The sequence below is a fragment of the Aotus nancymaae genome, unplaced genomic scaffold (assembly GCF_030222135.1).
Source record: "Aotus nancymaae isolate 86718 unplaced genomic scaffold, 86718_ANA_hifiasm-v0.15.2.pri h1tg000004l, whole genome shotgun sequence".
NCBI classification, from domain to species: Eukaryota; Metazoa; Chordata; class Mammalia; order Primates; family Aotidae; genus Aotus; species Aotus nancymaae.
In genome coordinates, this window is record NW_026988415.1 from 13376061 (window position 1) to 13389989 (window position 13929).

At 38.4% G+C, this 13929-nt stretch overlaps 1 protein-coding gene across 1 annotated transcript in view; it reads right to left on the minus strand.

Annotated features, from left to right (window-relative positions):
• Nucleotides 1-13929, minus strand: part of ADGRG4 (adhesion G protein-coupled receptor G4) — a 153343-nt gene that overhangs the window by 90382 nt on the left and 49032 nt on the right. Inside the window, exon 3 of the mRNA XM_012472323.2 lies at nucleotides 8508-9122. Within this exon, the coding sequence (XP_012327746.2) occupies nucleotides 8508-9122 (615 nt within the window). The remainder of the gene's footprint in view (nucleotides 1-8507; nucleotides 9123-13929) is intronic.

Genomic DNA, 13929 nt, shown 5'->3' on the forward strand with positions numbered 1-13929 from the left:
GGAGAGCAAAAAAAAGCAGGAGTTGCAATTCTCATCTCTGATAAAATAGACTTTAAAGCAAAAAAGATCAAAAGAGACAAAGAAGGACATTACATAATGGTAAAAGGATCAATGCAACAAGAAGAGCTAACGATCCTAAATATATATGCACCTAATACAGGAGCACCCAGATACATAAGGCAAGTTCTTAAAGACTTACAAAGAGACTTAGACTCCCACACAATAATAGTGGGAGACTTCAACACACCATTGTCAATATTAGACAGATCAACGAGACAGAAAATTAACAAGGATATCCAGGACTTGAACTCAGACCTGGAACAAGCAAACCTAATAGACATTTACAGAACTCTCCACCCCAAATCCACAGAATATACATTCTTCTCAGCACCACATCACACCTACTCTAAAATTGACCACATAATTGGAAGTAAATCACTCCTCAGCAAATGCAAAAGAACGGAAACCATAACAAACAGTCTCTCAGACCACAGTGCAATCAAGTTAGAACTCAGAATTCAGAAACCAACCCAGAACCGCACAGTTTCATGGAAAATGAACAACTTTCTCCTGAACGTTGACTGGATAAACAATGAAATGAAGGCAGAAATAAAGATGTTCTTCGAAACCAACGAGAACGAAGACACCACATACCAGAATCTCTGGGACACATTTAAAGCAGTCTCTAGAGGAAAATATATAGCAATAAGTGCCCACATGAGAAGCAAGGAGAGATCTAAAATTGACACCCTATTGTCAAAATTGAAAGAGCTAGAGGAGCAAGATCAAAAAAGCTCAAAACCTAGCAGAAGACAAGAAATAACTAAGATCAAAGCAGAATTGAAGGAGATAGAGACACGAAAAACCCTACAAAAAATCAATAAATCCAGGAGCTGGTTTTTTGAAAAGATCAACAAAATAGACAGACCACTAGCCAGATTAATAAAAAAGAAAAGAGAGAATAACCAAATAGATGCAATAAAAAACGACAAAGGGGATATCACTACAGATTCCACAGAAATTCAATCCATCATCAGAGATTATTACAAACAACTCTATGCACATAAACTAGAAAATATGGAGGAAATGGATAAATTCCTGGACAATTGCCTCCTCCCAAGCCTAAACCAGGAAGAAGTCAAAACCCTGAATAGACCAATAACAAGGTCTGAAGTCGAGGCAGCAATTAAGAGCCTACCACCCAAAAAAAGCCCAGGTCCAGATGGGTTCACAGCCGAATTCTACCAGACATACAAAGAGGAACTGGTACCATTCCTACTGAAACTATTCCAAATAATTCAAAAAGAGGGAATCCTTCCCAAATCATTTTATGAGACCAACATCATCCTAATACCAAAACCCGGCAGAGACTCAACAAGAAAAGAAAACTACAGGCCAATATCCATGATGAACATAGATGCAAAAATCTTCAATAAAATACTGGCAAGCCGATTACAACAGCACATCAAAAAGCTTATCCACCATGATCAAGTAGGATTCATCCCGGGTATGCAAGGCTGGTTCAATATACGCAAGTCTATAAATATAATTCACCACATAAACGGAACCAAAGACAAAAATCACATGATTATCTCAATTGATGCAGAGAAGGCCTTCGACAAAATTCAACAGCCCTTTATGCTAAAAACTCTCAATAAACTAGGTATCGATGGAACGTATCTCAAAATAATAAAAGCTATTTACGACAAACCAACAGCCAATATCATACTGAACGGGCAAAAACTGGAAGCATTCCCTTTGAAATCTGGCACTAGACAAGGATGCCCTCTCTCACCACTCCTATTCAATATAGTACTGGAAGTTCTAGCCAGAGAAATCAGGCAAGAAAAAGAAATAAAGAGTATTCAATTAGGAAAGGAGGAAGTCAAATTGTCTCTATTTGCAGATGACATGATTGTATATCCAGAAGACCCCATCATCTCAGCCCAAAATCTCCTGAAACTGATAAGCAACTTCAGCAAAGTCTCAGGATACAAAATCAATGTGTGAAAATCACAAGCATTCCTATACACCAATAACAGACTTGAAGAGAGCCAAATCAAGAACGAACTGCCATTCACAATTGCTACAAAGAGAATAAAATACCTAGGAATACAACTAACAAGGAACGTAAAGGACCTCTTCAAGGAGAACTACAAACCACTGCTCAACGAAATAAGAGAGGACACAAACAGATGGAGAAACATTCCATGTTCATGGTTAGGAAGAATTAATGTCGTGAAAATGGCCATACTGCCCAAAGTAATTTACAGATTCAACGCTATCCCCATCAAGCTACCAATGACCTTCTTCACAGAACTGGAAAAAACCACCTTAAACTTCATATGGAACCAAAAGAGAGCCCGCATAACCAAGTCAATTCTAAGCAAAAAGAACAAAGCGGGAGGCATCACACTACCAGACATCAAACTATACTACAAGGCTACAGTAATCAAAACAGCATGGTACTGATACCAAAACAGAGATATAGACCAATGGAACAGAACAGAGGCGTCGGAGGCAACACAACATAACTATAACCATCTGATCTTTGACAAACCTGATAAAAACAAGCAATGGGGAAAGGATTCCCTGTTCAATAAGTGGTGTTGGGAAAACTGGCTAGCCATATGCAGAAAGCACAAACTGGACCCCTTCCTGACACCTTACACTAAAATTGACTCCAGATGGATTAAAGACTTAAACATAAGACCTAACACCATAAAAACCCTAGAAGGAAACCTAGGCAAAACCATTCAGGACATAGGTGTAGGCAAGGACTTTATGATCAAAACACCAAAAGCATTGGCACCAAAAGCATTGGCAACAAAAGCCAAAATAGACAAATGGGACCTAATCAAACTCCACAGCTTCTGCACGGCGAAAGAAACAGTCAATAGAGTGAATCGGCAACCAACAGAATGGGAAAAAATTTTTGCAGCCTACCCATCTGACAAAGGGCTGATATCCAGCATTTACAACGAACTAAAACAGATTTACAAGAAAAAAACAAACAAGCCCATTCAAAAATGGGCAAACGATATGAACAGATACTTTACAAAAGAAGACATACATGAGGCCAACAAGCATATGAAAAAATGCTCATCATCACTGGTCATTAGAGAAATGCAAATCAAAACTACATTGAGATTCCATCTCACGCCAGTTAGAATGGCGATCATTAAAAAATCTGGAGACAACAGATGCTGGAGAGGATGTGGAGGAATAGGAACACTTTTACACTGTTGGTGGGAGTGTAAATTAGTTCAACCATTGTGGAAGACAGTGTGGCGATTCCTCAAGGACCTAGAAATAGAAATTCCATTTGATCCAGCAATCCCATTACTGGGTATATATCCAAAGGATTATAAATCGTTCTACTATAAGGACACATGCACACGAATGTTCATTGCAGCACAGTTTACAATAGCAAAGACCTGGAACCAACCCAAATACCCATCGATGATAGACTGGACAGGGAAAATGTGGCACATATACACCATGGAATACTATGCAGCCATCAAAAACGATGAGTTCGCGTCCTTTGTAGGGACATGGACGAACCTGGAAACCATCATTCTCAGCAAACTGACACAAGAACACAAAATCAAACATCGCATGTTCTCACTTATAGACGGGTATTGAACAATGGGAACACATGGACACAGGGAGGGGAGCACTATACACTGGGGTCTGTTGGGAGGGAGTGGGGGGACAGCAGTGGGGGAGTTGGGGAGAGATAGCATGGGGAGAAATGCCAGATACAGGTGAAGGGGAGGAAGGCAGCAAATCACACTGCCACGTATTCACCTATGCAACAACCTTGCATGTTTTTCACATGTACCCCAAAACCTAAAATGCAATAAAAAAAAATTTTTAAATAGATGCAGAAAAGAATGCATATAATGATGAACCCAGCTGTGAAAAAAGAAAAAAAATTACATGTAAATTCAAGTTTTACATTTTTTCTGCAAGGATATATAAGAAATTATTAACAATCATTACTTTTGGGGAGAGACACTTAGGGTAAAAGATTGAAGTGAAAAGATTGAGACTTTAGATTTATACTTTTATGTATTTTTAAATCTTTTAGTGTATATATCTGGTAATTTTACTTTAAGAGAATCAACTTTTAATGAATAGTTAAATTAATAAAATAGTAAAAATGATAAATCTATTTAAACTGTAACAGCTTATAGGCTTTTACTGAGAAATTCTACACTTAGGAACGTGTCGTATAAAACTGCAAACCTAAGTGTACCAAGATGTATGTATGAGGAATTTACTATAGTATTATTTGTAATTGCAAAATATTGAAAGCAACTTAAATGCCCATCAATGATGGGTTAGTTAAACAAATTATGTCACATGTAAATTATGTTACATGGAATATATGTAGCCTAAAAACAGATCTAAATGTACTTATGTGTCTGTACATGACAGTATTGAGTTAAAATAAATAGAGTTCCAGAACAACATGTATGTATATATTATTTTTTTTTGAACTGTACACACTCATGCATATATATGCACACACTTATTATAAGCCCATGGAAAAAAATTTTTAATAGACACCTCTGTGAAGAGGATAGTGAAGGGTAGGCGCTACTTCATATTTCATATGCTTTTGTATTGTTTAAATCTATTTTATTCACGAACACATGTATTGCATTTGTGCTTTTTAAAAATAAGGAAAAGATGCTTAAAAACTACTTCAAAACTAAATTTCTAATGACTAGAAATTTTACTGTTATTATTTATCACCATGTTGTTTAATATTTCAAGACATCTCCAACTATAGTGAATACTTGTTTATTAAATCCAGGTAGGGCTCATGTTTTTCAGCTAATGTTCCCCAAAAGCCTTGTTCTCATGAAAAAAAAAAAATATATATATATATACACACATATATATAATTTGTGTGCAAATAGATTTATTGAGATTTGTAACCTAGCAATGTGCTCATTAAAATTTATTTTTTAAAGGTTATAATCCTTCTATGGACCTTAAATATCAATTTATTAGGCAAAAGCTGAAGCTAGAGATGTTGTAATCACTCATATTTATTCATATATTGCCCCCTTTGTCCCAGATGTCATACAGCCAAAATCAAAGTAGGAGAAATTCTACGGTATTTTACAGATCCTTCAGCGGTGAGGCAGGCAGTGACTGCAGCTAGTAACCTAATTTCCCCAGGTGAATTATCAGACCAGCAATTACCTTCAAAGGAAGCTTCTAAGACATAGTAATATAATATAACATTTTAGGGGTCACAGACTCATTTGAGATAGTTTTGTATGGTATGAGGTGAAAAACATGGGCTTTGCAACCAGACCAATCTGTTCAAACCCCAGCTCCACTACTTATTTGATTGGTGACATTAGGCATTTACCCAATCTCTGTGAGCCCCTATTTCTTTTCTATAAAATGCCTGGCCCACGGTAAAAACTTAGTAAAAGGCACCAATTACCATAATACCTTAACATGTGATGGAAACTATAGACTGCACCTTCAGAAAAAAATATCTGCCCTGTATTTTTAGGGTGTTGTAATTTCAGGGGCTTTGTCCATTCCTTCAAGTCCATTCTGGCCCTCAGATTAGGACCTGGTCTAAGATTTGAGAATAACACTTGAAGAGATGTGAATAGTAAAGAGAACATTTATTACCTTTTTTGTTTGTCATTTGAGTTGATAATTTGTTTTTTATGTTAGACTGTGCATTATGACCACCAGGATTCAATCAGACACAGAGGATTGTTGTCCACTAAAAAGTGTACGAAAGAGGCCAGGTGCAGTGGCTCCACCTGTAATCTCAACACTCTGGGAGGGTGAGGTAGGCAGATCACTTGAGGTCAGAAGTTCAAGATCAGCCTGGCCAATATGGTGAAACCCCATCTCCACTAAAAATACAAAACGTAACCAGGCATGGTGGCACATGCCTGTAGTCCCAACCGCTTGGGAGGCTGAAGTAGGAGAATCACTTGAACCCGGGAAGCAAAAGTTGCAGTAAGCCGAGATGGCGCCATTGCACTCCAGCCTGGGTGTTGCAGTGAGACTCCGTCTTGGAAAAGAAAAAAAAAGTGTATAAAAGAGCAAAATAAAAGAGGATTGTCTAGTACTTTAACACAGCAGTTAGATTTAACTACCCATAGAGTGGCAGGAAAACGCATGGCCATTAGCTGGCCAGATTAGGTTTTCAAAGACCACTGCTGAGCACATGGATATAATAAGGCCATACTTCTGGTTCCTTAGATCAAAGACAAAGTTACTATAAACTGCTTTGGGTGCACTGTTCAGGCTTAATCTACTAGTCTCTAGCTCAGTTTTGTAATCAGAGCCAGCTAGGAATATTCTTTTATTTTTAAGGCCTCAGAAAGGAGAAAACCCAAATACCTTTGAGTAGTAGCAGAAAGGAATAGCTTTCCTGTTCCTTTGCATTGGTCTGATCTCAGAGAAACAAAAATACCCTGGAATATGCCTCTACCATTAACTCAAACAGCATCCAGACTGTTGGTGAAAACATATCTCCTTAGTCTGAGAGAGTCCTTTTAGGCATGGAACTAGCCCCTGTTCCTTTCCTAACAGCTTCCTCCCGGAAAGAAAAAACCCATAAGAACAGTCAATAATACTCCTCCAAGAATAAGTATTTCGGGAAATGTGAAAAAATCTTGTCTTGATGCTATTATCACTGACTACCCGTACTAAAGACTGCTGCTGCTGATAGCGGAGAGGATTGAATTTGAGAGCAAAGTGGGATTATGCAGAGAAAATCAATGTCATCCTTCCTTCTCAAAACTAAAGAGGAGAGAAATACAGGTGCAGTTCCAAGAAGCCAGTTTCCTTACAAGAACTCCATTCCGAACAGTTCTCCAATGTCATAATTGCTCTCACAAGAAAAAATGAATTGGTTTATAAATACCATTCCCCACTAAAAGGAACGGGGACGCCTTAGTAAAATGACTGCTCCTTGGGCTGAGCAGAAAAAGTACAAGAAGAGCCTGGAACATCTTGTTGTGCCAGAGAGTAAGAAAATGCTCCAAAATGATGGGGAACGTGTCAAAAGGACACAGGAGCCAGATTGAAGTACTCTCACTGATCAACCTGGGCCAACATCAAAATAAATGATAGCAACAGATTGTAACCCATCGAATAAAATGAGAATCCAGGAATCCATGTTGAAATAAATAAACATATAAATAAGGTTGGGTGTGGTGGTTTACACCTGTTATTCCAGAATTTTAGGAGGCTGAGGCAGGAAAACCACTTGAGCCCAGAAGTTAGAGGTTACAGTGAGCTATGATCATGCCACTTCACTCCAGCCTTGGCAACAGAGTGAGAACCCATGTGTTAAATAAATAAACACATAAATATGGAAGAAGAAAAAGCTCTTTCTTACAATAGAATGCCAACTAATAAATGTAAAAAAAATGCAATTTTAAAAATCATTATTTTGCAAACATCACAGTGATTCCTGAATCAGGCAAGAAACATGAAAAGATGTAAAACCTATTGGGTGAAAGCATGGTTAAAAAAAGGATATTTACATAACTTCCAAATATCTCCCCAGAAATTACTCAACAATTACAAAGGAAAAAATAATAACTACGGTGGAGAAATATGACAGACGTCACCAAAATCAAGTGATCAAAGTTATCAATATGAATAATGAGACAAATTGTCACCGTGTGTCTACTGATGTGATGCACTGAGAAGAATATAACATCATTTCTGTGGTATTCTTACCAAAAATTCATAGCCTGAATCTAATTATGAGGAAATATTAGACAAATATAAATTGAGAGACAAAATAAATGGACCGTATGCTGAAAATGTCTAGGTCATGAAAGACAAGGAAAGACTGAGAATCTATTCCAGATTAGTCTAAAGAAACACGACAAGGAAATGTCATGTGTGATCCTGAGATGGATCCTGGGCCAAGCAACAAAGAGTTATAAAGGAAATTACTAGGATAATTGTACTTATTACAATTTTAAGTTAAATATGAATGTGAAGTGTGAATTAGATATTAGTATTGTATCAACATTAAATTTTCTGATTTTGATCATTGTAGCATGGTAAAGTAAGAAAATTCCTTATTCTCAGGAACTAAACACTGAGATATTTAGGGGTAACAAAGAATTATGCCCTAAATTTACTCTCAAGTGACTTAGAAACAAATAAGTGGTGCGTGTGCGTGTGTGTGTGTGTGTGTGTGTGTGTGTATGTGTGTGTAAGGAGGGGGAAAAAGGAGAGAAATTTATATAGAGAGAATAAGTCATATGGGAAAGTGTTAAACATTTGTGAATCTGGGTAAAGAGTATATAAGTCCTTCTATTCTTCCACTCTTTCTATAAGTTTGAAATCATATCAAAATAAAGGTAAAAGAAAACAGTATGTGCTCCACATTAAAAAATGGTGACAAAACTAGCAATCTTGGGTCACCGGGAGCAGAGGAGTACCACATCAACACTACCCTTGCCAAGGAAAAAAGTTTGTAAGTTACTCACAGCAGCGCAGTGTCCTGTCAACAGTTGGGATGATCTTGTTGACAAGCCAAACGTCTTCTTCCCAGCTAACTACATTTCCATCCAAACACTTCATAAACTCTTCATTTTCCAGGATGTGGTCCCAGAGTTGAAAGTAGTACAAGCTTCCCGGAAAGCTAGGCATCACGCTTTTAACCTTGCTGCTCCCATTCCTGAGAAAGTGCCCTAGAAACAGAGTCCCATGAGGTGTCAGGTTGTGTGGTTGATCCATCACTACCAGTATCCTTTCTTTATTCAGGAAGAGTTCTAATTTGCCTTTCACACCATCCCATATCAAGCATATTGTATGCCATTGAAATGAAGCCAGGGGGTGACGGATGTAAAAGGTCTTTCCCAGTTTGTATAGTATTAGCTGCTGATGGTCTCCTGCAAGTCCAAGATCTATGTCTTCTCTGCCCAGGAGGGTTTTATTAGTAATATAGGAGAAGGCCATCCAATAGCTTGAGTTTTCATCCATGAATACCAGATCAATGCATGCTGTGAATCGGCTGAGTTCAGGAATGGTGTCTATCAGGCTTACATGTGTGTCACCTCTTCCCAAAAAATCCAGCTTTTTTCCTTTTAGTGAAAGTGCATCTGTCCAAATTTGGGGGAGGGGAAAGAGAAAACAAATGAAATTCCTGTTAAAAATTGTTTTATTGTATTTGGCAGTATAGTCAAATCCGGATTATACAATATAATTATGAGTCAATACTGGTGCAAATAAGCAAAAATAGTAGATGTACAAAAATCATCTCTATTTGACATTAGCATGTGATTTTTGTTTTGGCAGAAGAGTTTCTTCCTAATTATATTTTGTCTGGACTAATATGAAAAGTTAGATTAGAGTTCCCAGAGCACACACCAGCTGTACAGCTTGGAGAGGCAGTAAGAAGTGTGTGGCTAGTGAAGGGGTGGGGAAGAGGCCAAGGAAAAGGCAGCTTGGAATTCAAATTTGCTACACATAATCCTCACTCATATAATCAAAAGAGAACTATTTCCGCCCACCTAACTGCCTTATTATATTCATGGTGCAACAGCAATTTGTTTCTCCAATGCCTTTCCCCGAGCCAAATGATCTGATTTATTCTGTCTCTGGGGACTGCTTCTCACTGAAAAGCACTGACAAAGGCCTGAAGAATGACCAGCTGGACAATACTGAAACTCTGGGACTTGTTTGTACTTGGGAATAGAAGACATGGCACTGCCCTGAGTGCATCCTGATGCCTCCTTCTGTCTCCTCACCAAGGGTGCTGCAGTGGTTTTAAAGTGCTCTAGATGGCCATATACCCCAGTTACCATTGACTCTGGAGTCAGACAGCCTGGGTTGAAATCCACGCCCTGACAATCATCAGCTGTGGAACTTTGAGCAAGTAACTTAACCTCCTGATAACTCAAGGTCTGCTTCAGTGAAATGGAGATTTGGGGCCACAGTATTGCATATCTGCTTAACTCTAAGGGCCACCATTCACATTATAGTCTATGCCAGACAATAGCCTCTCCCTAATGACCTTACAAGATTATTTGAAGATTAAGTGAGATGATGTATGCAAAGCCTTGTCAAACACTGCTGAAGGACATGTCCATTAGGTACAGTCTTTTGGTAAGTAATTTGGCAGTATCTATGAAACTTTACATTGGATATGCCCTTTGTCTCATAGGAAGCTACAGATGAGTGATGACCCTATCACTACTACAAACCTTACACCTCCAGGCTACTAGGTAAATATCTGAGGATTATCTAATTATCAACCTAATTTTATTGCCAGTACAGCCTAAGCCAGATATACAGAGCTTTGCAGCAGATTGGAATTGTAACCACTCCCCGAATTGGAGTTGTAACATTGGGACCACCATTCTAAAACAGTGACAGCCATAACAGAACACTACAGAGGCTAGCAGGAAGTAAATACTTCCCTGCTTCTGGGAGATGCCTCCAAATGAAAGCTTCCAGATATTCTCTGACCACATAGTATTCTCTCCCTCTGTTCCTCTAGTGGACATTCTCCAAAAGCAAACAAACACATGCATATGCCTGCCCCTACCCACACTCACATACATTCCACCTGCATCACACACTCCCATGTGCAGGATTTCATACTATCCACCTGCCAGGAAGTTATTTCTGAACTGTCCATTGATGAATGAGCAAATGCTTATCTCTGTCCCTGGTTTATGCGATTATATTACTTTATCATCTTTTGTGTGGCTAATAAATCAAGAGTTAATCCCACAAGACAATAAGCAACATGAAACTCAAGTCTCAATTATTGTTCGTTAACTGTTTTCTGTTCAGCCCTCCAAAATGACGTCAAATACATTTAAAAAAATAGTAAAACCAGTAATAGAACTGGTTTTATGGTGAGCATAAATCTCCAAGGCTTACTTGTACCTTAAAAGAGAACGTATCATAATCCCATATGGTTTGCAAGGCCCTATCCTCTCTGCAGTATACTAATTTAGTTCTTGACTGTTTGTTTTCAGAGGGGGTCTCACTCTGTTGCCCAGGCTGGAGTGCAGTGGCATGAACATGGTTCACTGTAGCCTTGACCTCCCAGGCTCAAGCAATCCTCCCACCTCAGCCTTCCAAGTAGCTAGAACCACAAGTGCATGCCACCACGCCTGGAAAATTTTTAAATTCTTTTAGAGACAGGAACTCACTATGTTGCCTAGGCTGGTCTGGTCTCGAACTCCTGGGCTCAAACAATCCTCCCACCTCAGTCTCCCAAAGTGCTGGGATTACAAATGTGAGACACCATGCCCAGCCTGCAGTATACTAAGTTAAAACCAGTTGCCAAAAGATGAGAATGAGCAATTTACAAAAGCAGAAATATAAATGCCAATAATATAAAAAGATGCCACCTTACTATTTTTAAGCACAAATTAAAACAATAAGGAGACACCATTTTTGCCTACTTGGTTGATAAAATTTTAGAAGACAGAATATCCAGCGTTGGCAAGCTTGTGGGGAAATGAGTCACTCTTACACACTGCTAGTGGGAGTGCCAATTAAATAGTATTTTTCTGAAGGGCAATTTGCCATTATCTATGACACTCTTAATTGTATATAATTGTGTGCATACTTTTGACCCAGCAATTTCACTTCTATCAATTCATTTTAGACAAATAGACAAAGATGAGAGTACAATGATATTTATTGCAGCATTGTTTATAATCAAGAACAATTGAAAAACCTGTATATCTATCAATAAGTGACTATTTAGGAAAATTGCTACCTCTATACAATGGAATAGTAAAACAAACAAGATAGGCCTCTATAGTCATGGAGAGATTTTCAAGGCTTACTATTGTGTGAAATGGGACTTACATTAAGTGCAGGTGCAGTATTATTCTATTAAAAAGTAAAAAAAAAAAAAAAATGTAGGTAGTATGCCCATAGAAAAAAGTCTGGAAGAACATGTATTAAACAGTTAAGAATTATTAGCTTTAGGTGTGAGATTTAGGGAGATTTGCTACTTTCTATGTTACTTATTTCAGTATGTTTGCATGTTTTACACAATCATGTATTACACTTATAATCAGCAAAATAAAGATAAATGAATGGATGGATGGATAAATGAATGAATGGCTGGAGAGATGGTTGAATGAATGGATAGGTAGGCAGATGAATAGAAAGACAGATAGATAGATAGATAGATAGATAGATAGATAGATAGATAGATAGATAGATAGATGATGGATAGATAGAATCACTGTGGCCTTACTTAACATTCTGTAAATATAGGTAAATTCTGCTTAGACATATGCAGGAGGGTGGTGTAGTGCAGTCTAAAAAGTCAAATTTGAGTCCCAGTTCTGCCCTTACTAGCTGTGTGAACATAGGCAATAGATGCCTGTGAAAGCTCTCAGCACAGCGTCTGGCACATAGAGAGCACTACATAAAAGTTAAATTAATAGCTCATATCACTTCTCTGTGCCTTGTTCTTCCATGGTAAGATGGGAATAATAACTGCCTACTTTACAGGGTCATGATTAAAGATGATGCAATCATAACCAACATTTAGGTTATGTGTGTGAGAATGTTTATAAACCGTGAAACCCCATGTAAATGTCAGTTGTGATGTTTGCCAAGGTCACTCTCAGAAGCCTCTTCCTTCCTCCACGATCTCTTTTGCACCCTCATGTGCAAGGCCGTCAGAGCTGAGCCCCACTGCAGCCTCTGGGCCTCCAGCAGGGCTCTGAGGAGGCCAGACTGTGACAAGGCAGAGAGGGGCTTTGCCCTTCTGTTTGGTCAGGCAAGCAGCATTCTCTGCCGGGCCTCTCAAGGGCCTGCTTCAAAGGCCACTTGTGTCTTTGCATATGATTTCGCTATCCACTGCAGATGTCTGCTCAGATGCTGCCATCTGTTCCCTGGCAATTTTCAAGTCCAAATTGCATGATTGCTCCCCTGAAGCGTGTTCTCTCTTGATTTGGCTCCTCTGTGTCTCTTCGCCTCTATCCACTGTTTCCTTTTACTTTAAATGACATTTATTGTCTTCCTTAACTTTTTTTAAGAGGTGTTTTTTTCCCCACTATAAAAGTGATACTGTACATGTTTTCTTAAAGAAAAAACTGAAAAGTATTAGAAAGTAAAAAGATGAAAACAAAGCCAGCCAGAGAGTCCCACCACCCAGAGATAATGATAATCACCATTAACATTTTGGTATAATTCCTCAGTTTTTCTTCTGTACACAGGCTTTGCTTATTTTTGTGAGGCTGAGATCATATTATAAGGAAAACTGGGTCCCCTGCTTTTCTCACTTAACATCATAGCGTATGTGTTTTCCGTGTTAGGGAAAACTCATCATAAATCTCACTTAAATGACTGTTACTGACCTAGGAGTGCCAAGCACCATTTTATTTGTACTGGGAAATTTCATATAACATAAAATTTACCATTTTAACCATTTTAAAGTCTACAATTCAGTGGTATTTAGCATATTCATAATGTTGTGCAACTATCGCCATTATCTAATTCCAGATCATTTTCATCATCCAAAAAGGAAACCCTGTACCCATTAAGCACTCACTCTCAATTTGCCCCTCCCCTCCAAGCCCTGGCAACCACTAATCTGCTTTTTGTCTCTGGATTTGCCTGTTCTGGACATTTTATATAAATGGAGTTAGACAATATGTGTCCTTTTGTGTCTGGCTTCTTTCATTTAGCATAATGTTCATCCATGTTGTACCATGTATCAGTACTTCATCCTTTTCCATGACTTAATAAGATTCCATTATATGGATATATCCCATTCTGTTTATTTATTTATTTGAGACAGAATCTCGCTCTGTCGCTAGGCTGGAGTGCAGTGGTGCGATCTCAGCTCACTGCAACCTCCGCCTCCCGGGTTCAAGCAATTCTCCTGCCTTAGCCTTCCAAGTAGCTGGGACTACAGGCGCGCGC